Raw genomic sequence first — 26,247 nt, 5'->3', positions numbered from 1 at the left:
GTGGCTCAGGGGGTGGGGAGGGACGGGGAGGCCAAAGAGGAACCAGGCGCCATCACTGTGGTGTTCGTGTCAAGAAGGGGAATAGAAATCAGCTGATGTGGCACTTTCCTCAGGTTTCTCTGAACAGAAGTGCCAGCTGTTTCTTCCTAAGACCAGCTCCGTTGAGAAGCTGAAGGATGCTCCCCTTGGATGTAGCGAGCAGCTCTGACAGGGACTGCCAGCCTCACTCAGCCCCAGCCTCCGCCAGTGCTCAGTGAACAGGCTGTCATAGCCTGGCTGTTGGCATTGTTCAGCCCAGATGGGGAACGGGGCTGGAATATGCTGCTTTACTGTGGCAAGGCACCTTGAATGATGTCACTTGACTCCCCTTTGTCCAGAGCTCACTCAGGGGTTGTGCAAACCACTTTGCTTACACAGCTCTGCCAATGCCTTTCAAGCCTGATCTCCAGCACCACCTACCTGTTCCCGTCCTGGGTTCCCCCTACGCACCCTCCTCTGCTGATGCCCTTCAGAATCCTGACCCAGTTACTCTGGTCCTGCATCCTCACGTAGTCTGCCTGTCCACCTCAAGCCTGACTCATGGCATCCCTTCCTGGTCTCACCTTGGCCCAGCCCTAAGCAGAGGTGGAGAACCAGACAGACTGATCTCCACCCAGGAGCAGAGCCAACCAGGCTGATCTCCACATGTGACTTAACCCAGGATCTCAGCTCTCCAGCAATGATAGTCAAGGGCTGCATTAGCATCATGCATCTTCTTGCTCTTTCTGCCTGAGCCCAACAGCTCCCTTACAGGGAGTTATCTCTCTGGTCCTTGTTGCTATAGAAACACATTCCAGTGGACCATTGATTTCTGATGGTGAATTTGAGGTTACGGTTCCCAAAGGCAATGCATTAATTACCGCTTGCTTTCCACTGGGCAGGAGCAGGAATGAGACCTGGCTCTTTCTGTTGCCTGTGGTTGGGTCACAGTAGTCTGAGACTGGGGAACAGAAGGAGAGGAGCAGTGTCAGGGCATCTGTAGACAGGTCAGAGCTGCCCAGCGAGTGATCTCCTCTTCCTGATGTCATCGGGGGCGAAATCACCAGCGCAAGTTGGAGCGACACCAGCCCAAGCGAGAGGAAAATGAAGCCCAGCTGGTCTAGGATCATGCACCTCACAATGCTGGCAGAAGGAGTTCTTTACGTCCGCCTGGAGTGCCTGAAGGAGCTCCTTGCGGCAATGGGTCCAAATATAGCCAGCGCAGAGCCTGTGTTTATAGAAGGCCCTCGCACTAGTCTGTGTGATCATTAAAGTCATGGGGAACTTTTTCTGGCTGGCAGTTAGAGCCCTGTTGGAAACTTTAAACTAGAAATCCATTTCCAGTCTTAAAAAGGGATATTCCTCTGTTAACATGCACTGGGTTGTTCTGATAGAGTTGCAGTGGGTTATTATTGTAAGACACCAGAGCAGTCACTAGGAGGAAGAGGCGGAGACAGCTCTGGTTAAGTAGAGCAAACATAATGCTGGGCATCAGGACTCCTTGGTTCTACACCTGCCTCTGCCTTGTGCCCTTTCTGTGAGTCCATCACTGTTGCAGGGCCCAGAACAAACCCTGGGTGCAGTTTCTGGCAGAAGAGAGGAATCAGAACTGGTCTCCTTGTCCCCTGGAAAAGCTGCGTGAAACCCCTTGCTGGAGGTGAAGAACTGGGGTTTGATTACAGTGCCTGCCCTGGGGTCATTACATTGTTTGTGAGCCATGCAGGCTGCCCAGCCGGGCCATTCCCACCACCCACTGTCCTGTCTTTGAAAGTCTCTGACTCACTAGGTTTCATTTGGTTGCATCATACACTGACATGACACTCCTGGAGTGCTGTAACCCCAAGCTCACCTGGTAACTGAGCACTGTCACTCTGGGGTTCGGTGAACCAGCCAACTAATCACTAGTCCCACAGAATTGTCTTCATCCAAACTTCCCATTCCCATCACGTCCCCACACGGGCCTGCTTTGTGCAATTCAACCTTATTCAGCTGGCAGGCTCCAATGTCTGCACAGTGACTGGGCAGAACATTAAGGGCCATGGGCTGTTTAAAAATACTGAGGAACTTGTGTCAAGGGCAGGGGCGGCTCCAGGCCCCAGCATGCCAAGCGGAACTTGTGTCAAGGGCAGGGGCGGCTCCAGGCCCCAGCATGCCAAGCGCGTGCTTGGGGCGGCAAGCCGCGGGGGGCGCTCTGCTGGCGCCGCGAGGGCGGCAGGCAGGCTGCCCTCTGCGGCTTGCCTGCGGAGGGTCTGCTGGTCCCACGGCTTCGGCGGACCACCTGCAGGTGTGCCTGCGGAGGGTCCGCTGATCCTGCAGTTTCGGAGGACCTCCCGCAGGCGTGCGTCCGCCGAAGCCGCGGGACCAGCAAACCATCCACAGGCAAGCCGCGGAAGGCAGCCTGCCTGCCCTGCTTAGGGTGGCAAAATTCCTAGAGCCGCCCCTGGTCAAGGGACCAAACAGGTTGTTTCCTCTCTAATCATTCAGGGTCAGGTTGAGCTGATCTGATGCACCTGGTAGGGCTGTTGCCCTTCTCTACCAGCTACCTGGGGCCAGCACTGCAGAGAGACTTTGCTCAACCAGGCAGCATCAAAGCTGTTAAAGGAGAAGTGTGCTCTGTGCTGAGCTGGCTAAACTCTTTATGTATTAAAGTGCTCTGAGCAGAACAAGCTTCCGTCGCTCAATATTCAGTCCGAGATGGGAACTGCCGGTACTTGGGCAAATGATCCAGAAGGTTTGGCTGGGTCTGTCTGAGTGCCTTTGGGCTGTCTGCCGAGATGCTTTTATTAGTGACTTCTTGTACATCTGTCCTGTTCACTGACTACCGGCCTATCACCACCCCCCTCTCTGCCTCCTGGGGTGGAGGTATGAGGCATGTTACCTAGCCAGGGCTGTTTGTTCTCCAGGGGTGGAGGTGCAGCCTTCTGGCAGAAATCAGCGTGTCTTAGCCCCGTTCCAAAGTCAGTAATTACATTCCACCTCTTTACAGCTCTCCTGCAGTTTATTTAGGTACAGAATTTCCTTCAACTTCCTTCCTACAGCCTGATTCAAACCAGGCTGACTGTCTTCAAATCCCCTTTAAAGAGAGTTGAGGATGGTCAGTACTGCACAGACTTGGGCCCCTAAACTGTTCCTAGTGTTATTATGAACTGTTAAACTGCTCAGACATTCCACCCCAGGGGTAGTTGCATTTCAGGCCCGGTAGGAGTGACCACTGTGTGCTTTGTTATAACAGTTTGCAAAGCAGTCTGGGATCCTCCAGGGATGGAGTACAATCTAGAAATGCAAGATATTTATAGACCCCTTCACATGCCAGCATTACCCAGCGGCAGGGCGCCAGGTGCACAATGCAGGTTTTCTCTGATGCTATAATAGGGAGCTCTTTCTGCATGCTGTTTAGAGGACAATTGCCTCTGCTGTAATGTGTCTGTTACAAAACCCACCACAAGGAATGCAAAGAAATGCACCTTGAAAAACAAAATCCCAACTATACATATCAAATGACGCGGTCTAAATTAGCTGTTACCACTCAAGAAAGAGCTCTTAGAATCACTGTGGATAGTTCTCTGAAAACATCCACTCAATGTGCAGCGGCAGTCAGAAAAGTGAACAGAATGCTGGGCATCATTAAGATAGTAAGAGAGAAAATATCATAGTGCCTTTATATAAATCCATGGTATGCCCACATCTTGACTAGTGTGTGCAGATGAGGTTGCCCCATCTCAAAAAAAGATATATTGGAATTGGAAAAGGTTCAGAAAAGGGCAACAAAAACGATTAGGGGTATGGAACGGCTTCCGTATGAGGAGAGATTAATAAGACTGGGACTTTTCAGCTTGGAAAAGAGATGACTAAAGGGGGGATATGATAGAGATCTATAAAATCATGACTGGTGTGGAGAAAGTAAATAAGGATGTGTTATTTACTCCTTCTCATAACACAAGAGGGATTGAAGGCTGCAGGATGACGCTGGGCAAGCCGCCAGTGTCGGTCCCCTTCCTGTGGTTACTGACTCCTGTGTTTTATGGCAAATTGTAAAAGTCATGAATCAACAAAGGGAAACAAGGGGCAAAGAGAAGAAAATTCCATGTAGTGGGTGGGTCATGATGTGAGCTGGGGGTGGTGGTTAAGGGGCGTGACTCCCCTGCCGCGCCCTAGAGAGTATCATTATGTCCCTCTGTAGGCACCTAGCCCCCATGTTAACTATGGGATAGCATTTTACACCCGGGGCAGAGAGGCCTAGGCGTGGCAGGGCTGCCCCAAAGGACACCACCCCATACATCCCTACACCCCCCCTTCCCTACCCTCCCAAGAATCACCCCTGTCCCCCCATAGCACCCTCTCCCACCCCAAAATCATCCCCTGCCCCATAGCACCCTCCCCCACCACCCCAGAATTGCCCCTTCCCCCGCACGTCACGCCGCCCCATAACACCCCGCCGCCCCGAGAATCGCCCCGCACATCGCCCCTCCCGCCCCGCATGTCCCCCCGCAGCCGCCCACTCCCAGGACGGGACGGCGACGCCCCCTTCACGCTCCCCAGCCCGGCGCCTCCTTAAGGCGCGCAGGGGGCGTGGCCAGGGGCGTGGCCGGGCCGAGGGGGCGTGGCCGCGCGGCGGGTGACGTGCGCGCCGCCAGCCCAGCAGCGGGCGGTTGTGACTCGCGAGCGGGCGAGGCGCGGGGCGAGCGGAACATGGCGCCGGGCTGCGGCGGGGGCGCGGCAGCGGCGCTGCGGGCGCTGCTGGGGCTGGCGCTCGCGCTCCCCCTGGCGGCGGGGCCGGGCCCGCCCGGCAGCAGCAGCAGCAGCAGCAGCAGCAGCAGCAGCGTGATCTTGGGCATGCGGCTGGAGGGCACCAGCAAGCCGGCGGCCGCGGCGCCCGACGGGGGCGTCATCCAGGTGACCGAGGGCAGCCAGGTGCAGCTGCGGCTCTTCGGGCTGGACATCGGGCCGCACACCGGGGCCCTGGTGGCCTTTGCCGAGCTGGGTGCCCGGGCTGATGCCAACGCCAGCGCCCGCGCCGACGCCAACACCAGCTGCCCCGTGCACACCCAGGACCTGGTGGTGCGGCCCCACATGGACGACACGCACAATACCTCGGGGGTGCTGCACGTGCGGGTGCAGCCCCTGCGCAAGAACGAGCAGGCCAAGATCTACGTGCTGTGCACCAAGCACGGCCCTGGCCAGCCCTGGCTGCGGCACGAGGGCAGGGACGGCCGCCTCATGGTGGTGGAGGAGAAGAAGTCGCTGCTGCCCCTCTGGTTCCAGATCATCCTCATCCTCTGCCTCCTGGTGCTCTCCGGCATGTTCAGCGGCCTCAACCTGGGCCTCATGGCGCTGGACCCCATGGAGCTGCGCATCGTGCAGAACTGCGGCACCGACAAGGAGAAGCGCTACGCCCGCAAGATCGAGCCCATCCGCAGGAAGGGCAACTACCTGCTCTGCTCCCTGCTGCTGGGCAACGTGCTGGTGAACACCACCCTCACCATCCTGCTGGACGACCTGATCGGCTCCGGCTTTTGCGCCGTCATCGCCTCCACCATTGGCATCGTCATCTTCGGTGAGATCGTACCGCAGGCGCTCTGCTCCCGGCACGGCCTGGCCGTAGGCGCCAACACCATCGGCATCACCAAGTTCTTCATGCTGGTGACGTTCCCCCTCTCCTTCCCCATCAGCAAGCTCCTGGACTGCATCTTGGGCCAGGAGATCGGCACCGTCTACAACCGTGAGAAGCTGGTCGAGATGCTGAAGGTGACAGAGCCCTACAACGACCTGGTCAAGGAGGAACTCAACATGATCCAGGGAGCGCTGGAGCTCCGGACTAAGACAGTGGAGGATGTCATGACCCCACTCCACGATTGCTTCATGATCAACAGCGACGCCATCCTGGACTTCAACACAATGTCAGAGATCATGGAGAGCGGCTACACCCGCATCCCCGTCTATGAGGAGGAGCGCTCCAACATCGTGGACATCCTCTACGTCAAGGACCTGGCCTTTGTGGACCCGGACGATTGCACCCCCCTCAAGACAATCACCAAGTTCTACAACCACCCAGTCCATTTTGTCTTCCACGACACCAAGCTAGATGCTATGCTGGAGGAGTTCAAAAAGGGTAAGCCAGCCCAGGCTGGGTTCTTCTTGTTCTGCTATTGTCTTGGGGCGGGGCTGGAGCACTAGGGCAGTAGGTGTGAGGCATTAGTGGTCCGAGGGAGGAATGCCAAGGGGCTGTGACTAGAGGGACAGTGAGAAAGGAAACTCTAGGCTGACCATCACTGGAGGCTCTCCACCACCGGGTTCAGTTACACCAGTGCAAATCCAGAGGCATCTCTGCTAACCTGAGTGGAGTTAGATCGGGGAGCTGACATCTAGTGACATCTACAAGAGGTGGCTTCTCCCAGTGGGAAGTGCTAGAGTCCCAGGCACTTGGGGTGTTTAAAACTAGACTAGACCAACCATTTGCAAATATGCTGCGAGGACCAATTCTGAGCTGGGCCCAGTGGAGATGAACTAGATGGCCCCTAGTAGGGGCAACATGTCCATCTCCAGCTTCTGTGACATGTACCGGCTGCAGCTCCCAGGGGAAGGGATGCACTCCTTCCCGACTGTTTAGCAGCAAGGATATTTAAAACCGAGCACTGCGGGGGAGGGAGAGACTTCTATTTATATTGCGACAAGGCAAATTCTGTTCAACGCAAAAATTTAGAACTACTTTGTCTGCAAAAAAGGCTGGTTTATTCTCTGATCAGCATCCCCAGAGACCCATTCATGGGCACTGATGGATTCCTTAGGCCCCAGATGGAGGTTTTGGTCTAAAAAGTTTCCGAAAGCTAATATTTACATAAAATATTATATATGCACACAGCCTTTGTTTGGGGTTTTATTGGTATCTGGAGCTAACCACTTCCCCACGTGTTTGCAACCCAAACATTGCAGGACCCGCCAAAGCAGAGAACCTGAAAGTGAAACTGATGTAGGAGTGCCAATGAAATTGAGGAGTCTGTTGTCCCAGTGGAATGAAATGCAGAAAGAAAACAAAGTGTGGGGGCTGGGGAAGTTGTGGCTCCGGTGAGTGGGGGGGGGTCAGTTGAGTTTTTTTTATCATTTTGGATGTTGTTAGCCCAGGGAAGGAAAGGTCTTTACTCAAATATGGGGTTTTTAACTTGGTGATGTCTTTTTGATTCAGACTGGGGGTGTTTTTATTATTTGTGTTTGAACATTCCTGGTGCCGGGTGAGCCAAGTGCATGTCAGAGACTCGGGGTTCAGCCAGGCTGAAAGGGGGGGTCCAAGGCAGAAGTGCTTCCCCTCATGCTGTCATTTAGATGGCACTTCTGTGTAATGTGCTGGGGGGGGGGTGTCCCCATGTTCAATCTGCAGCTTGTATTACTGTGTAAACCAGAAAGTCAAAGCAACAAATTGCTTGTACGCCCCCTCCCACTCTCCCCACCCTCCAGCAATGGCAGTGCTCATAGCTTCTAAATGTGGGTCACTGTCTAGCCCTGGTATATGTGGGGCAGGACTTGACCCCAACAGGCGTGCGGTGATTGGAACAGTTAACTAGCTTTGCTCCCCAGCTTAGCGGGAAGAGACGCAAACAAGCCAGGAAGCGCTGCCTGTTGTTATCTGATCTCTTTCCAGTCTAACAGCACTTGCAGGGTGCCCCCGGGCACCAGGGTCACTCTGCTGGCTTCGGCGTTACCTGCTGGACCCAGTGGTTCCGTTCAGCAGACTCAGGGCCCTGGCAGTGGGCTGCAGAGTCGCTTTGGATCCGAATCAGCTCTGGCCCAGAGTCCTGGCGATGCGATGCCTGGTTTGGGGCCTGTGCGCGGTGTGGGGAGGTGTCACACTCCAGTTCCTGATGGACAGGGGTCCAGCCCACCCCACCAGCACCCGGGGACAGTCAGAGCAGCGAGCCCAACATCTGAGCAGGCCATGGAGACAGAAGTCCCCTCTCACCCCAGGCCTTAGCACTTTGTTTGTGTCTCCTGGGAGTAGCTCCAGCAGGGGCATCCCGGTCTGTTTGGGGCTTGATCTCTGTTTGTTCTGCGTTGTGGAGGTTTTGTCTCTGCACTGACCCCAGAGCCAGGCTGGCAGGGCTGGGGCAGGCGATGCTGCCAAGCTTGCAGCCCTGCGGGCACTGCACTCCGAGGGTCCCACCCCAGGCAGCCCAGGACGAAACACTGGGACCATGTTTACTGCTTCTGGTTCAGCACCACGGGGCTGCGAGTCTGCAGGGATCACCTGAGCCTGCTGGGGAACCTGGCGGGAACATATTACCTGCATTCCCCCTCCCAGCTGAACAGGAATCCACTCTCCCTGTTACCCCCCTCCCTCCCCAACCACAGGCCCAGATCACTCACATTGCAGTGAAAGGGACTTTTCCCTTTGGCTTCGAAGGGAGCAGGATTGGGACCCTTGCCAGTCCCCTTCCTCCCCAGCCCAGGCAGGCCAGGCAGCGATGGGGGTGGGGAGAGACTTGTTTGCTAGAATCGTTGCTGGGGCACTGCCAGTTAGCACCTGAAAATCTGGAAGTTGCCACTGTGCCAGAGCCCCGGTGCCCGCCCTGTTCACCCCCACGATGGGCACCATGGACACGTGACGTGGGTCTGGTCTGAGGTTGGGACAGGAGCTCAGGTCACTTTCATCTGATCCCTTGTCCCTGCTGGGGTTGGTTCTGGCTCCATCGCCAGAAATCCAGACGCACCCTCCCATCTGGGCTTTTCTGCTCAGCTGGTCCAGGCGTGGTTCGCGCTGCACGTTGGACCCAGTGAACGTGGTTCCCGCCCGCCCTGCCTGGCAGTGGTGAGAGGCTGGCAGGAGTTTGCGCAGTGAGAGTACTTGGGGGAACGGTCACATGGGTCTCTGGAGTCCCCATGCCCCAACAAGAGCCCGTGCAGGCGTGTGCCCCTGAAGCACTGCTGTGTGTGTTCTGGGGCCGAGGGCATGGGGCAAGTCACACCCCGGCCACGCTACCCCCGTGACGGCTGGCAAGGCCTCAGTCCAGCCAGCTGAAAACCTCACTGAGCTGCAGCTCTGGCCACAGACTTCCCTGGCGGGGAGGAGAGGGGTTATGAGCCCCCGAATGTCAATACCCCCAATCTCCCCCCCACACACTTAAAAAACCTAAGTCAAGGAATTAATGGCTAAGCTGCAGATTTACTCAGCCCCGCCTGCTGGACAGGACGGTGGCTTGTTAAAGCACAGACCCAGCCTCCTACTGGAGCCTCTTGCTGCTTTTTTTAATTATTTGGGGGATGTAATTGGCCCAGGGTTGAGCCCGTGTGAAGATCAAGCTTCTTTCTTCTCCCTCTGGAAATCAGTCCCACGAGGGTGGGCTGAGGCCCCTGATTGCCATGTGAGGTCCCTGCTGTGCGGTGTGGGGCACGCGCCCGCTAGAACATACTTACTTTGTAGAGGGCTGTGGAGGCTCTTGCAGGTTTTCTCTCCCTTTACCCCTGGGGCCTTGTGGGGCAGGGGCTCCTCACTCCAGCTGTGGCTGAAGCTCTCTTGCCCCCATGCCCTGCACCTCGAGAGCAGCATAAAGCACTTCCCCCCCACCCCTCGGGGCTGCTCCAGGGTGCAGCCAGCCCCTGGTGGGCTGAGGGTCTCAGGAGCCTGGCTCTGCTCTCCCTCAATGCAGCCTGTCACTCTGCCAATTGACTGCTGGGCTGGCTGGCGTTCTCTGAGCTTGGCCCTCAAGGGGAGATGAAAGGCCTTTAACAAGAAATAGCCTCTTGCCTTTGGGTTTCCCCTCGGGCGCAGAGAGCATGCAGCCTGCAAGCCACCGTATGTGAACCCCGGTTCCTCCTCCTCCTCCTCTCTGCCCCGGCCCTGCTGAAGGAACGGATCTCAGTGGGCGAAAGCTTCTCAGTTCACATTAAGATCCTGCTCCACCACCACATCCGGCACCTTTTTATGTCACCCCACCACTGCCTGCCCTCTTTGTCACCCCCGCATTCTTCTCTGGACACTGATCCGTACCCCCATTGGATCTCCTTGCCCTGCTCCATCCCCGTATTGGTTACATCCCTTGCCATTGGTCTGGGAACATCCTCCCCATCCGCCACTCCTCACCACAATGCTTATCTGGCCCCCATGGTGGTAGCATCCGAGTTTCTTACAATCCTCCCTACACTGACCTTTGCAGTGCCGTGAGGCTGGGCAGTGCTGTTCTCCTGCTTTACAGACACGCAACAGGGGCCCAGAGAGACTAAGCGACTTGCCAAGGTCGCACAGGGAGTCTGTGGCAGAGCAGGGGATTGATCCCGGTCTCCCAAACTCCAGCCAGGCTCCTTGACCTCGGGCCTGTCTAGCCGAAGTCTTGGTTCTTTGCGCATTCAGTTCTCTCTTCTCCAGTCTCTCCTCTGTTCTGTGCCGTTTTCCAATCCAGCCTGTCCTCCCCTTCCCACACCGCTCTGTGTGCTTCAGAAAAGAGATCTGGTGAATTTCGCTTTGCTGCTGGCTCCTGGAGCAGAGCAGGAAAGCCAAGGGTGGGTGCTGGTGTCCTTTTCCGGCTCGTCCTCGACCACTTTCAGCCCTGCCCCGAGGAAGGAGACTTTGTGTCTCTTGCACCTTCAGATGTACCTCAGATCGCTGTGAATCAGCCTTGCAAAATCAGCCGCAGCCCAGGGGCAAAAACCAGCGAGCACTGGTGAATATTTGTATTAACATTGCAAATCACTCCTCACCTGTCCAGTTCCTGGTCCTGGGTCAGGCAGGAAAGTGGAAGCTCACAGAGTATCTGTAAATACTATTTACTCTTCTAATGCCATCCTAAAGTCATGCAGGAGCATTTCTTTTCCCTCATGTTGCAGTGAGTTCCACAGGCTGACTCTGCACTGGCATGGGGAAGGGCACAATAGATCACTGTTAAACTTCTTGACTTCCCAGTTCATCAGCTGTCCCCCTGCTCTCCCCTCCTGGGGCTAACAGCACGGTGGCATCTTCCATCCTGTCTCCATAGTCCTAAGCCTGCAAGGTTACTGTCAAATCCCCCCCACTCTTCTCTTCTGCAAACAAGCCCAGTTCCTCTCCTGGTAAGTCATGTGCCCCAGCCCCTTAATAATTTTTGTTGCCTTCCGCTGGACTCCCTCCAATTTGTCCACATCCCTTCTGTAGTGTGAGGCCCAAAACTGGACGCAATACTCCAGATATGCCCTCACCAGTGCCAAATAGAGGGGAACGATCACATCCCTCGATCTGCTGGCAATGCTCCTACTTATACAGCCCAAAAGGCCATTAGCCTTCTTGGCAACAAGGGCACACGGTCGACTCATATCCAGCTTCTCGTCCACTGTAACCCCTAGGTCCTTTTCTGGAGAACTGCTGCCTAGCCACTCGGTCCCTAGTCTGTAGCAGTGCATGGGATTCTTCTGTCCTAAGTGCAGGACTCTGCACTTGTCCTGGTTGAATCTCGTCAGATTTCTTTTGACCCAATCCTCTAATTCAGGGGTGGGCAAACTACGGCCTGTGGACTGGATCCAGCCTCTCAGGCTTTGGATCTGGCCCGCGGGATTGTCCCCCATGGTGCCGTGGGCCCCGCGCCGCCCTCAGAAGCGTCTGACACCACGTCCCTGCTGCCTCCAAGCAGGGGGGGTAGAGGGCTCTGTGCGTTGCCCTTGCCTCCAGGCACCACCCCCCGCAACTCCCTTTGGCCAGGAACGGGGAACCGTGGCCAATGGGAGCTTCAGGGGAGGTACCTGGAGGCGCGGCAAGGGCAGCGCACACGGAGCCCTCTTCCCTCCCTCCCTTTCCCAGGGGCAGCGCTTCCCGGAGCTGCGCGATGCTGGGGACAGGGCAGGCAGGCAGGGAGCCTGCCCTGGCACCGGTGCGCGCCGCTGCCACACCGGAGCTGCTTTAGGTAAGCGGTACCGGAGCCTGAGCTCCTCCTGCACCCTGCCCCCCAACTCCCTGCCCTAAGTCTCCTGCCTGCACCTCGCACTCCTCCTGCACCCCAACCCTCTTCCCTGAGCCCCACATATACCGCGCACCCCTCCTCTGCCCCAATCCCTTGCCCTGAGCCCCCTCCCAGAGCCCGCACTCCCTCCTTCACCCCAACCCCCTGTCCCAGCCCTGCATACAATTTCCCCACCCAGATGTGGCCCTCGGACCAAAAAGTTTGCCCACCCCTGCTCTAATTTGTCTAGGTCCCTCTGTATCCTATCGCTACCCTCCAGCTTATCTACCACTCCTCCCAGGTTAGTATCATCTGCAAACTTGCTGAGAGTGCAGTCCACGCCATCCTCCAGATCATTAATGAAGATATTGAACAAAACCGGCCCCAGGACTGACCCTTGGGGCTCTCCACTTCATACCGGCTGCCAACTAGACATGGAGCCGTTGATCACTAACCGTTGAGCCCGACGAACTAGCCAGTTTTCTGTCCACCTTATAGTCCATTCATCCAGCCCATACTTCTTTAATTTGCTGGCAAGAATACTGTGGGAGACCGTATCAAAAGCTTTGCTAACGTCAAGGAATAACACGTCCACTGCTTTCCCCTCATCCATAGAGCCAGTTATCTCGTCATAGAAGGCAATTAGAAGAGAGACTGAAAAAAACAACTGGACCTGCTAGAGAAGCAGAACCAGAACCCACCAGCCCTAGTGATTCCCATCATGCCCAAAATCCACAATTGGGACCATTTATGTCCTGCATACAATGAGGCAGATGATATTGCTGAATATCTGACCACCTTTGAAAGGCTGTGTGCAGTGCATGAGATCCCTGAGGCCAAGGGAGTTCCTACCTTGATTGCAAAATTAACTGGTAAAGCTCTGAATATATTAAATGAAATGTCCATTGAGGATACTTTAGACTATTGTAAATTTAAAAACACTCTTTTGCAAAAGTTCCAGATTATCCCTGAAATGTATAGAGTTAAATTTAGGAATCTGAAGAAGGATATTGGGATGAGTAATGGGGAATATGTGAACAAAATGAAAGATTTGATGGGAAAATGGGTTAGCAGCAATGGTGTTACAAGTTTTGAGGGAATGTTGGATCTTGTTGCTCAAGAGCATTTCCTAGGCATGTGTAAGGTGGATGTGAAGCAGTGTCTATGGGACAGAGATGTAAGGTCTGTGGATGAGATGGCATCTCTTGCTGATGCCTTTCAACAGACCCAGGCATCTAATAAAAACAAACCACTGAAAGAAGTGTTTAAAGCTGGTGGGAAGAGGAGATTCCTAGGAAGAGGGTGGGAGGCTGGGTACTCACCTCCCCAAAACATTCCTCTAACTCTTATCCCAAACCTCCTGTAAAAGCAGAGGAGCCCAGAAGGTGCTATCAGTGTAATTCCACTGATCACCTGAAGAATAAATGCCCTGTGCTAGGAGGAAGCAGGCAACCAATAGCTCATGTTAGTTCTGCTGTCCACAGGAAACACCCCCCCCCCCACCCGCCCCCGGCAATAGAAATGATCATGTTGGTTCCGTGAGATTAGCCTCTGCAGAACCAGACATGGAGCATGTTTCGGCTGTCCAAAGTGATGGCAGGGAGTACTTGGGGGCAGAGGGATACAGGGGCCCAGATCTCTCCGGTTAAGCAGTGTGGGGTCCCAAAGGCCAGTATGTTACCTGGCCAAATGGCAGAGATTGTGGGGGTGTGCGAAAGCAGATTCCTCCTACCACTAGCTGAAATACATGTGGTGTGGGAAGGTTTGGAAAGTGTTCTGACTGTGGGGGCGATGGAACACCTCCTAGTTGGCCTGCTCCTTGGTAATGATTTTTTCCACGTAGCTCAGGTTAAAGTATTTGCCTGCAGCAGGAGGGAGTGTTCCTTCCATCAGCGCTTCTCTGATGCAGACGTGGCCACAGAGACATTAGAACAGGGGCTTTATAGCAAGTCTCCTCGCGCTCAGGGACCTTGCTGGGTAGCGTCATCCAGCAGCCTGCTATGGTCACTGACTCATCTCTTGGAGCGAACAACTCCTCCATCCATACAAACCAGCTCTGCACCCCGCTGGGCCAGGCCGTGAGCAGCCCTAGGTGTCCATGAGAAGCCAAGGAAGATCACTTTTCTCTAGTGATAAATGAGGCCTCAGGGTTCGGGACCCCAAAGTGGGTCGGGATCCCATTTTGTATGGGGTCACCAGGGCTGGCGTTAGACTTGCGGGGGCCCAGGGCTGAAGCCCGAGGGTGTTGGGGCTCAGGTTACAGGCCCCTGCCCTGGGGCCGGGCAGCAGTGGTTGTCAGAAGAGGGTCGTGGTGCAGTGAAGTTTGAGAACCCCACGGGGCCGTAGGCGATTGTATCGAATGGTGTCGCTTGAGCTACTGTTGCTCTCAGCTCTAGGCAGAGAGCTTAGAAAGTAGAAGGAAAAGGCAAAGGAGGAAGTTCCTCCCCGTTGGAGTGAGGGTTTGCGTTTGACTGGCTGCTGCCGGGACCCAGCCTCTGTCCCTTCCTGGGCTGCTGTTTGACGCAGGCCTGAGTTTGGGAGGAGTCTGGCCTGGGCCGAGGTGTCTGTGACCCCATTGTTGTTAATAGGCTCCCCCTCCCTGCATGCTCTGTACCGCTCGGGCTGCTGTCTGGCCTGGCCTAGCCCTCCAGCAAAGGGGTTAATGTCTCAGGGAACGGCAGGCCGGGAGCAAGCCATGCTCCGTCGGCCTTGGCAGTGATGGGGCTGGCGGCTCAGGGGGGCAAGGCTGTTAGAACGGGGCGGTTTGGTGCTCCGAGGATGAGCATCGCCCCTGGATGTAGAGGGGAGCTACTGACCCAGGGGGCCCTGGGGAACTGTGGTTCCTCCAGTGCTGAAATACAAAGGGAGCCCCCAGACCCCGCGCCCTGTCGTACCATTCCAGCTGGACAGCTACAGCCCTTTGCTGCTCTCCCATCTGCCCCCTCTTGGAAGCTGGCTGCCCTCTGCACCTCAGCCCAGGCCCTGGGGTGCCCCTCTCTGAAGAGGCATGTCTGCATCTCACCCCAAGCCCCCGGCTCCTTGCATCCTTCCTGGCCACGGGCGGCTCTACCCTGCTGCAGGCTCAGTGCCCGCCCGTCTCGGAGGGGCATTAAGGGCGGGGGAGTGGGAGGCTGGGTTATGGGTGCTGTGGGGAATGGGGGGGTGGAACTCCACCAGGGACAGATTTGGCCCATGGCCTGCCTGTGGAGGGCAGGGCCGTGTCTGGGGTGGGGGCAGTCGGGGGCTAAGGATGCTAGATCTGAATGCGTCTGTGGGCTGGCTGAGTGTGAACGCTGTGCACTGAGGGGGTATCTAGGGGAACCCAAGGGGGCGACAGGACGGAGGTTCCAGTGGACAGGGCACTGGGCTGAGACTCAGGGGATCCAGGTTCGAGTCTCTACTCTCCCGCTGGCTCCCTGTGTGTGCTCGGCCAAGTCGCTGTTCCTGCCCCCGGGGATGTGCCCTGCGGGGGAGCGAGGCTGAAACCCAGCGGGGAGGGGGATGTGCCCTGCGGGTGCAGAGAGCTCGGCAGGTGCAGTGGGGAGACTGAGCGGAGGAGAGTTGGGGCAGAGTTGCCAGGCAGGGGAGCCACCCAGCTGATGGGCACTCAAAGGTGTGGCAAGGCTGTTTAGTCAAGTCCAGAAGGGACCATTGTGATCATTTAGTGTGACACCCACCCCCTGTAGAGCACAGGCCAGAGACCTGCCCACAATAACCCCTAGCACAGATCCGTTAGACAAACAGCCCATCTTCATTTACAGTTACATTTAGCCATATTAAAACACGTCTTGTTTGCCAGCACCCAGCTCCCCAAGTGAGCGATCACTCTGGATCAGTGTCTGTCCTCCTCATTATTTACCTCTCCCGCAGTGTCCGTGTTTCTTCAGGCATGACTTTGTTTTCTTCCAGGTTATTGATAAAAATGCTAAATAGCGTAGGGCCAAGAACCGATCCCTGCAGGGCCCCACTCGACACAGATCTGCTCAGTGAGAAGTCCCCATTTACATTTTGAGACCTCTCAGTCAGCCAGATTTTAATCCATATCCTGTGTGCCATGTTCATTTTATATCCGTCTAGTTTTTTTAATCAAAATGTCATAAAGTTCCAGGTCAAACACCTTACAGAAGTGTAAGTACATGACATCAGCACTGTTACCTTTATCAACCAGACTTGTAATCTCACCCCAGGGGATATCAGGTTAGTTTGGCAGGATCTGTTTTCCACAAACCCGTGTTGATTGGCATTGATTATTATTCATACTACCCTCCTTTAGTTCTTTATTAAGCGAGTCCCATGTCAACTGCTCTATCTTGCCCAGGATCAATATCAGATTGACTGACAGGCCTGTAATTACTCAGGGCATCTCGGTTACACTTTTTGAATAGTGGCACGACATGAGCTTTCTTCTGGAACTTCCCTGTTGTTCCAATACTTATTGAAAAGCAACATTAATGTTCTAGTATCAGAGGGGTAGCCGTGTTAGTCTGGATCTGTAAAAGCAACAAAGAATCCTGTGTTATACCTTATAAGACACAGACGTGCAGCATGAGCTGGGTGACTTGACTGATCTGAAGAAGTGGTATTCCAGTACAAGCTGCTGCATGCTGCAGAACTGTCTCTATATAAGTAAATTTACAGGATTCTTTGTTGCTATTAATGTTCTAATGAGCTCCTCAGCCAGCTCTTTTAAAACTCTTGGATGCAAGTTATTTGGACCTGCTGATTTAAAAATGTCGAACTTTAGTAGCTTCTGTTTAACATCATGCGAAGATACTAGTGAAATGGAAAGAGTTTGATCATACACTATAACTGCATCATCTGTTTTTTCAAAATACAGAAAAGAAATATTTATTGAACACTTCTGCCTTTTCTGCGTTATTGTAATGGCAGCAGGACCCCTCTCTTCCCGAACAGTTCCTGGCTCTGGCCCAAGCCCTCGGCGTTACGCCCACAGACTGTTTACTCATGGATTTCCTTCTCTCCCAGAGCCATAATCCTGGCTTTACGAGGCACAGACAAGGGGTGGCAGGGAGGGGTGCAGCACCCTGGCTGGGGTGCTAATGGCAGCAGCTCCTGCACTCTGCCCTTGGAGGGGTGGGTGGGGGGCCCCCAGGCTGGCTTCTAGCATGGGCTGTGCAAATGCTGCTCACTGCCTCTCTGCGCTCCCCTGACACTTCCACGCTGGGTGGCCCCAGGTTGTGCCAAGCAGCTTCCTCCCTCGCCATACACTGTTCTTTCCTTCCCCACCCAGCCCTGCACCTCCCTTTCCCAGCAGGTGCCGTGGCTGGCCCTTGAGCAGAGGGAGCCCCCCCGCCCCGCCCCTCCCTGTTGGTAACAGGGAAGGGAAAGGTGAACGGGCTACTTCCTTTCTGGCCTGCCTGCTCCTTACTGTTCTTGGGCTGCTAACACCAGCATCCTGCTGAGCTCCCAGGCCAGGCCCTGCCGGTCCGCCTCCCTCAATTCTCCTGTGGCCCAGCTGCCTCGGCTCTTCCCAGAGGTGGCTGCATGGCAGTGGTGGATGGTGGGGGCAGCTCAGATTTCCCAGGGATTCGGGGCTGGAAGCCAGGCTAGGTCCAGAGCAGCATGTCCCCAGCAGGCTGACGGCCCGTAGTAAGTGCTAACCGTGTGTGTGTGAGGGAGGCGGAGCAGCCAGCCTACATGTAACCTGGGCTAATGTCATTTCTGTGGCGGGGGGCGTAATACCATCGTCCTCTTCAGTTACAGCCCAGGAGGTGCTGCTCAGATTTTGACTTTGGTTTCTGTCCCCGAGGCCCGCTTGGGCGGGGAGTGAGGGGGTTGGGAAGGGGAGCAAGGGCGGGGGGGGGGGGCCCTCAGGCGCTACCCTGCACGCCCAGGCACAGGCTCCAAATCCCCTTGCCCGGTGCAGGGAGCCAGGAGGAGGCTGGCAGTGAAGGGAACCCCCCCCCCACACACACACATTCCCTGGGCCCGCACGTCCCAGGAGCCACCCTCAAGTGCTGGATAAGACCCTCCCCATGCCCCGCAGGCGGGATGAACCTGCAGGTCACTTTGCCTTGGCCTGTGGCTGAGTCCACCCCAGCTGCTCCCCGCAGGGGCTGCAGGCTGAGGGGAAAAGCCGGTTCTCCCTGTTGCGAAAGGCATTGACGCCAGTCTCTGGCCTCGTGTTTCAGGCTGGGCAGCGAGGCTGTGGGCAGTGGGGAGGGCGTGGATGGACAGTGCATTAGTGCCCACACTGTGCCCGGCTCCGGGAGATGAGAGGGTCTCTCTTTCCTCGCCCCAGTCCCATGTGCCCCCCATATGGATGCAGCTTGTGGGAGGGCCAGACCGTGGCTTAAAGGGCCTGCCCGTCCGGTGCCATGGGGCCTTTGAGTGGGCAGCCCTGGGCACATGGTCGCGGGTGAGGGCGGAGGATCCGGGGTGGGGGGCAGCTGGGAACAGGCAGCGTGGGGGGGTCCATTAGGCATGTTTCCCAGCGTCTGGCTAGCACATGACTGTGTGCCTGCTGAGTGGTGCCCGCTGGCCTGAGAGCAGGGTGAGCAGGGGCCGCCCAGCGTTCATGTTCCCTGCGGCTGGCGTCTCCCCCTCCTCCGACAGCACCAGCTGCAGCTAGTCCCGCATCCCCTGCCTGGGGGCAGGTGTGGGCACCCTTGTCCCGTCCAGGGTGCTGGGATATCAGCTAGTCAGGGAACGGGCATAGGTGGCCCATGTGCCACTCGAGGGTGCTGAGCTGGCCGAGCAGGTATCCATGTGGGTGATCCAGCCCCAAGACCCCCAGGGAGCTGCCCCCCCTAAATGTCCCAGCTGGGGAAAGGGTTGTGAGGCTGCAAGAATGACAGTTTTTTATGTCAGCTTGATTCAGGGAGAAAATGTTATCTGCGGGGGCAGGACTCCTGGGTGCTATCCCCCAGTTCCAGCCCTGGCTCTGGGAGGGGAGTAGGGTCTAGTGGTTAGATGGGGAGGGGTGAGAGCCAGGACTTCTGGGTTAGAATAATAGAATCACAGAACATAAATCATAGACTATCAGAGTTGGAAGGGACCTCAGGAGGTATCTAGTCCAACCCCCTGCTCAAAGCAGGACCAGTCCCCAACTAAATCATCCCAGCCAGGGCTTTGTCAAGCCTGACTGTAAAAACCTCTAAGGAAGGAGATTCCACCAGCTCCCTAGGTAACCCATTCCAGTGCTTCACCACCCTCCTAGTGAAATAGTGTTTCCTGATATCCAACCTAACCCCCCCACCCACTGCAACTTGAGACCATTACTCCTTGTTCTGTCATCAGGTACCACCAAGAACAGTCTAGATCCATCCTCTTTGGAACTCCCCTTCAGGTAGTTGAAAGCAGCTATCAAATCCCGCCTCATTCTTCTTTTCTGCAGACTAAATAATCCCAGTTCCCTCAGCCTCTCCTCATAAGTCATGTGCTCCAGCCCCCTAATCATTTTTGTTGCCCTCCGCTGGACTCTTTCCAATTTCTCCACATCCTTCTTGTAGTGTGGGGCCCAAAACTGGACACAGTACTCCAGCTGAGGCCTCACCAATGTCGATTAGAGGGGAATGATCACGTCCCTCGATCTGCTGGCAATGCCCCTACTTATACAGCCCAAAATGCCATTAGCCTTCTTGGCAACAAGGGCACACTGCTGACTCATATCCAGCTTCTCGTCCACTGTAACCCCTAGGTCCTTTTCTGCAGAACTGCTGCCTAGCCACTTGGTCCCTACTCTGTAGCAGTGCATGGGATTGTGAGGGGCTGGGGGGAGATGGGGCACGGGGATGAGAGGGATTGTGGGGGGAGATGGGCAACGGGGGTGAGTGGAGGGGTGAGAGGGATGGTGGGGAGGGCACGGGCATGGTGAGTCAGGGTCTGACGCTGGCTCGGGGAGCGCGGGGTTCTTGGGTCCAGATGTACTCGCTCAAGGCGAGTCAGAGGTCCTGCAAGGGCTGGTGGGCAGCCGGGGCATGGCCCTGCACGGATCCGGCCCTCAGGCAGGGCTGAGAGCACGGGGTGGGGTCACAGCCATGGGCAGGCCTGGGCCTGCCGGGAGCCGATCTGCAGCTGCTCTGGGAGCACTGACACAGCAAGCTGGAGCCTTGCCGCTGGCACGGCCGGTGCCCGCTGGAGCTCAGGGGGCTGCACCAGCGTCAGGTGCCACTGGGATTTGTGCATCTGATCCCTCTGGTCCCTACATAGCCGCAGGCTTCCCCGGGGTTCCCGCAGTGCGGCTGGCTGCTGTGGCGTGCTGTTCGCAGGCTCTGGCCGACTCTGGCTCCTGGCCTGGCCCAGCGGGGTCTGGATCTGGGGTTTTCATTGCTCCCATGGTGCTCTGGGGGGTGGAACGGCAGCGTGGGGGCCAGACAGCAGCCACGCCCAGCGTGTGCCATGCGACCGGGAGCAGGCTGGCTGGGGCCCATCACTCCCCTGCACTCTGCCCGCAGCCCAGGGTGACGGTGTCTGTGTCCCCAGGCAAATCGCACCTGGCCATCGTGCAGAAGGTGAACAGCGAGGGAGAGGGTGACCCCTTCTACGAGGTGCTGGGGCTGGTGACGCTGGAGGACGTCATCGAGGAGATCATCAAGTCGGAGATCCTGGACGAGTCGGACATGTACAGTTAGGTGCCCCCCCCTCCCCCAAGTGCAGCGCCGCTGGCCTGGCCCTGGCCCCCCTCCCACTCCGCCGCAGGGCCGGCCTGAGGAAAACGGGCGGCCGAGCAGCCCGTGTCATGCTGGGGGGGCGGAGAGGGGACGCGCTGAGCACCCGGCTCTCACCTCCCAGCCCCCGTTATCCCCTCCCCCGCCTCCCGGGGGGGGCACGGCCCTTCTGCAGCCTCTTGGCCATGGCGGCCCCCGGCCTTGGCTGAGGCAGCGGGCGCTGGTTGGGCACGGGGGAGCCCAACTGGGACTTGTCCCCCTTGACACCTCCTCTCCCCCCAGCTGACAACCGCACCCGGAAGCGTGTGGCCAACCAGAAGAACAAGAGGGATTTCTCTGCCTTCAAGGACTCCGACAGCGAGCTCAAGGTGAAGGTCTCGCCCCAGCTGCTCCTGGCCGCGCACCGCTTCCTTGCCACGGGTGAGCCTCCGGGCCAGGACCGGCCAGCCCCGGGGCGGGTCATGGGGAGGGCGATGGGGTCACTAGGGGGGAGGGGGGAGGTGCATTGGTCATGGGAAGGCAAGGGGGGTCGTGGGATGGAGGTTAGGAAGGACAAGGGGCTGTGGGAGGACCAGGGGGTCAGGTTGACAGGGTGATCCTGGCTGAACGCTGTCCGAGCCCTGGCAGGCAGAAGGGGGGAGCAGGGGTTGAGAGCGGGTGGCTGGGGCAGATCTGGTCTGCAGACGGTGGTGCGGTCCTGGGCTTGCTGCTGGGGCTCTGCATGTCTGGCAGCTCCCAGGGCCCATCCAGTGCCAGAGGTGAGGGGCCTGGCCTCCTGGCACTGCCCTGAGACGCTCCAGGAGGTGGTGGCGCCAAGCCCTTGGCCGTGTTGCGGTGCAGCACAGTGAGGGCTACGGGTGGGGTTGTGGGGGAAGCACAGGGCACCTGCTGGGTCCTGGTGCCCAGGGATCCTCCCATGGCCTCTCCAGGGCGTGCTCCTTTGGGGCTGTTGGTGGGTGCGCCCGGCGTGACTGGGCCGGGCCCTTAACGGGGGTAGGACGGGTCAGCCCCTAGCACACCCCTTGTGTTCATGTCTTTGGCACATACGTGCCCTGCGCCAGCTAAGCAGCAGACACTGGTACAGCCCCCCAGGGGGATGGAGACCCCTACCTGCACGCAGCCCAGCTGAGCAGGGACGGGAACACACGTGCACACACACCCACCCCTACCTACCTAACAGCAGGTACCGTGGGGCTCGGTGCACCGTCTCGGACACGCATACACAGACACACACACACGTACCTACCTAGCAGCGTGGGGCTCAGTGCGCCGTCTCCCGGCGTGTAAAACCTGCGGCTCTGATCCCTGCCTGATAGGGTTGTAGAAGCAATGCCGGCCATAAGGAAGGGTTCCGTCAACTCTCTCATTCCAAAATCCTGGGGTTTGTGTCTCGTTAGCAGCCCCTTGTTATCCCGTCTCTGCGGCGTAGGGCTCCCTAGCGGGGGACTGGGTCCTGGGTCGGTTTCTTGCGGTCGAACCAAGGAGCAGCCTGGCAGTGGTGGCTGAGCCCAGGGAAAGGAACTGGGGGCGGGGGGGGGGGGGGCTGGACTCATGCCCACAGTCCCAGGAGGTGACATGCTCTGGCAGTGTGGGGCATGGTGCCCACCCTACCATGGGGGGAGATGCAGTCCCCATAGGCAAACGGCAGCCGGGTTTGAAAACAAATCCGCTGCAGCCCAGGGATTAACTCTCCTCACCCCCCACCGAGAGACAGAGCAGTTTATGGAGGGGGAAACCAAGGCACGATGCCCTATCCAAGGGGATCCGGCAAGCTAGTGTCAGAGCCAGGTCTCCAATGCCTAGCCCTGGCCCTAATCACTAGGCCCCGCTTCCCTTGTGCGGTCGGGGGTCCTGGCTGCCAGCTGGCCCGTCTCGTCACTGCGTTGTGGTTCTAGGCTGTGGTTGGGAGTCATGACTCCTGGGCTCTGTGCCCGGCTCTGCCACTGACTTTGGGCAAGTCACCTCTGGACCAATGGACCACAGTACAGACCCACTTCACGCTGTCAGCGTCTGTCGCGGTGCCAGGCGAGTGGGCAGGGCAGCGGGCTCCCCGGCCAGGCATCCTGCTGGCAAAGGGGCAGGAGCCCCGGCCCGGGCGTGGCAGGAAGGCTGCCCATGGGGGGTGGTTAGCTGGCGCAGGGCCTTTCCGTCCTGGGGAGCCAGCGGAACTCACCGGGCCCGTCCGTTAGTTCCACGCTGCAGAGCCTCTTCCAGGCAGGCCCGCAGCTCCTTTCCCCCCGCCCTGGTGCTCATCCCATGGGCATGGCTCATGCGTGCCCAGGCTGCCAGCGTTCCCCTCCCTCTTCCCCGGCCAGGCGCTCCACACCAGAGGTGGCTGCGTGGAGCTAGCTTGGGATCGGCTGCAAGGGGCTTGGCTCAGTCCTCCGGGGGCACCTGGTTCTGTGGAAGCTCCTGGGGCAGGGGGTTTGTGCCAGGACTAGGGGCAAGGACATGGCCCCCGGGGGGCATCTGACCCATCTGCCCTCCCCCCGCAGAGGTGACGCTCTTCATGCCGACCCTCATCTCGGAGAAGATCCTGCTGCGGCTTCTCAGACACCCCGACGTCATCCACGAGCTCAAGTTCGACGAGGAGAACAAGAAATCACCCCGGCATTTCCTGTACCACAGGAACAAGCCGGCCGACTACTTCATCCTCATCCTGCAGGTGTGCTGGGCGGGGCGGGGCCGGCCTGTCACCTGCCGCGGGAGGGGCAGGGCATTCGGGGGAGCCCAGCGTGTCCACCTGCTGCAGGGGGAGCGGCTGGATGCAGCCCATGGGAGAGGAGGGGGGCTGGGCAGCTGTGGGGGAGTGGGGAGCAGGGGGGGTCTGGGTGCAGGCTGGGAGGGGAGGGGTGCAGCCTGTGGAGGGTAGTGGTGGGGGGCTAGGCGGAACTGCGTGGGGGGACTGGGTGCAGCCGGTCGGGGGGGGGGGGGGGCTGCACGGGGGGACGGGGGCACTGGGAGCAGCCCACGGGCCGGCCTGGGGCCTGACGGTGTCTGTGCCCTGCAGGGGAAGGTGGAGGTGGAGGCTGGCAAGGAGAACATGAAGTTTGAGACGGGAGCCTTCTCCTATTACGGTGTGATGGCGCTGAGCCTGCCCCCCGCGCAGGGTAAGTTTCCCCCCTCCCCCCCACCTGTGGGGCCAGAACCACTCCCACACTCGCGGGCGGCCTCGGCCAGGTCACTGGCAGGATGGACTGGGCCAGGGTCTGGGCGCCGTCACCTGTCGCTGGGCCCAGAGCCCAGTTGGGAAGGTTGAAAATCTGTATCTCCAGGGAGCTGGAGTTCCTGCCACAGGGAGCGACCCCACAGGACCCCCCGCCCACCTTGGGCACGGCCAGGGGCTTGCAGAGGTGATACGGCTAGTGGCATCAGCTAGGGACAGGTAGACATGCCAGCTCCTCCCCGGCTCGGCCGGTGCCCCTCACTCCCGACCTGCAGCCCCTGCAAGCCCAGCCCTGCTCCCCCGCAGTTCTGCTGACACCCCTCAGTCCTGACATGCACCCTCCTCCCCTCCCTGCTGTCCCAGCCCAGGGCCTTTTCTCAGCGTGCTGGGCCACACCGGTCCCAGTATGGGGCAGGACATCTGATTGTCATGCAACTGGCTCCGTCTAGTGGTTACATTTGGGTATCGCAGCCTATCACAAATGGTTCAATATCATTTAATACGACAAATATCTATTAATAGCAACGTTCTGGAAGTAGTGCCTGCGGGTGCTGGACCATCGCAGATTCCTCGCAAAGAGGTGGACGAGCCTCCTGAGGAGCCACTTGCTACCCTGCACTCTCCCTCACCGGCGGCTCCCTGCCTGTCAGTGAGCCCCTTCTGGGCCCGGTGATAAGCGTCTGCACACTGACAGGCAGGGAGCCACCGGTGAGGGAGAGTGCAGGGTAGCAAGTGGCTCCTCAGGAGGCTCGTCCACCTCTTTGCGAGGAATCTGCAATGCTCGTGACCAGATCCCGGGAGAGCTTAAAATCGTCTGCCAGGGCTGGGGGGTGACAGCATCACCTGCAGATGGGGAGGAGACACCTCTTCACCAGGTCTAGTGTCCCGCTCAGCGAATGGTTCCTCGAGAGGCAGGTCCCTGGGCGAGCAGGTGATGCAGGTTGTCTCTCTGCAATGGGTGGTTATCGAAGCCCTGGAAAACTGCTGCCAATAGGTCATGCAAGTGGCCCAGCAAGGCCAGGGAGCAGGTGCATAAGGTACAGGATGGGGAGGCACCCATGGGTGCTCATACCAGCCAAACATTGGTTGCAATCTTCGCCTCACCAGAGGCTTCTGGGAACGGGCGAAGGGAGAACCATGAATTGATATTTGGGAAGTTGAGGCAAGGTTTTCAGGCTTCTCCCCATGAAGCTCACTCTGGAACAGTGCCAGGCCTGGAGAGCTCTGCGGTGAAACCATCTGTACCGGGCAAACTTCAGGCCATCCTGACATTCTCAGTCCTGAAAGTAGGTGGGAGAACTGGGCACTTCAGATAGAGCCAGGTCCTGGGGAAACATCCCAGCAGCAAGCGTGTGACCAGCACCAAGTCCGTGCTCCACACCAAGGTGATGGTGGGACAGGTGCTGACAGTGCCATGCAGTTCGGGTGCTCCGAGGGAAGCGCGGTCGGAGCCCATGGGGGCTTCAGTACCAAGGAAACAGAGGAACAGTCTTCTTGCTGCCTCGGTCCGCTGACAGTACCGATGAGCTCTCCAGGCCTGAGGCTTTGCCGTCGTTCGGTCAGGCCATGCCATGGGGACCTGAGGAACCAACCGGCTCATGCCATGCCATGGGGACCTGAGGAACCAGTCGGCCAGGCCATGCCATGCCATGGGGACCTGAGGAACCAGCCGGCTCATGGCCACCCGACTGGAGGGCGGAAGACACCAACAACCTCGGCTTTTCAGAGATAGATTCTCTGCCTGGCAAGCCTGGGACACGTCCTTGGAGGACTTAGGAGAGGAGCCTTGTGTCTTCTCTGAGGCCTGGGAGGAGTGGGGCTGTGGTAATGTGGAGGTAGCGGATTTGCTCGCCCGGTGCCTGGGAGGGGCCTTGGCTTGGCTCAGACACTCTCCATCAGAAGCCACAGCTTCACCTCCTTGGTTCTCTGGTTCTTGGTTTTGGTGCCAGACAGAAGTTGCTCTCGTGGGTAACGGGCAATTCCCCGAGGCAGTGGATGCAGTGGGAGCGCCCAGCGTGACCGGGAGCGTCTCCTGGCACAACAGACAAGGTTTGGAACCGGGCACAGCCTCCCAGTGAAAAAGAACTCACTTCTATTCTGATAGACACTAAAGACGGCTTTTTTTAAATTTTTGTTTTAAAAAAATTAAAAACTAGGAAGCTCAAACTGCTGCACCGCCGCGTGGGAGAGCACCCAGCCCGCCCCCCCCAGTTCTGCTTCCGTGCAGGAGAGTGCCCGGCCCGGCCACCAGCTCTGCCTGCGTGCGGGAGAGCACCTGGCATGGCACAGCCACCAGCTCCGCCTCTGCACAGGGGAGCATCCGGCATGGCCCCCCCAGCTCCACCTCCACATGGGGGAGAGCACCCGGCAGGGCCCGGCTCCAGCTCCGCCTCTGCATGGGAGAGCACCCAGCAGGGCCCCCCAGCTCCACCTCCATGCAGGAGAGCACCTGGCATGGCCCCAGCTCTGCCTCCATGCGGGAGAGCACCTGGCACAGCACGGCACAGCCACCAGCTCCGCCTCCGTGTGGGAGAGCATCCAG

The 26,247-nt window shown here is 57.9% G+C and overlaps 1 protein-coding gene across 1 annotated transcript in view; it reads left to right on the top strand.

Annotated features, from left to right (window-relative positions):
* Nucleotides 1-4,707: 4,707 nt before the first annotated feature.
* The window catches only part of CNNM4 (cyclin and CBS domain divalent metal cation transport mediator 4), a 32,950-nt gene continuing 11,410 nt past the window's right edge, over nucleotides 4,708-26,247 (top strand). Inside the window, exons 1-5 of the mRNA XM_039522994.1 lie at nucleotides 4,708-6,127; nucleotides 20,355-20,498; nucleotides 20,822-20,959; nucleotides 23,035-23,204; nucleotides 23,550-23,649. Of these exons, the coding sequence (XP_039378928.1) occupies nucleotides 4,708-6,127; nucleotides 20,355-20,498; nucleotides 20,822-20,959; nucleotides 23,035-23,204; nucleotides 23,550-23,649 (1,972 nt within the window). The remainder of the gene's footprint in view (nucleotides 6,128-20,354; nucleotides 20,499-20,821; nucleotides 20,960-23,034; nucleotides 23,205-23,549; nucleotides 23,650-26,247) is intronic.

The sequence above is a fragment of the Mauremys reevesii genome, linkage group 2, assembly GCF_016161935.1.
Source record: "Mauremys reevesii isolate NIE-2019 linkage group 2, ASM1616193v1, whole genome shotgun sequence".
NCBI lineage: Eukaryota > Metazoa > Chordata > Testudines > Geoemydidae > Mauremys > Mauremys reevesii.
Note: the sequence above shows the minus strand (reverse complement) of the source record. Positions and strands in the feature narration are given on the sequence as shown.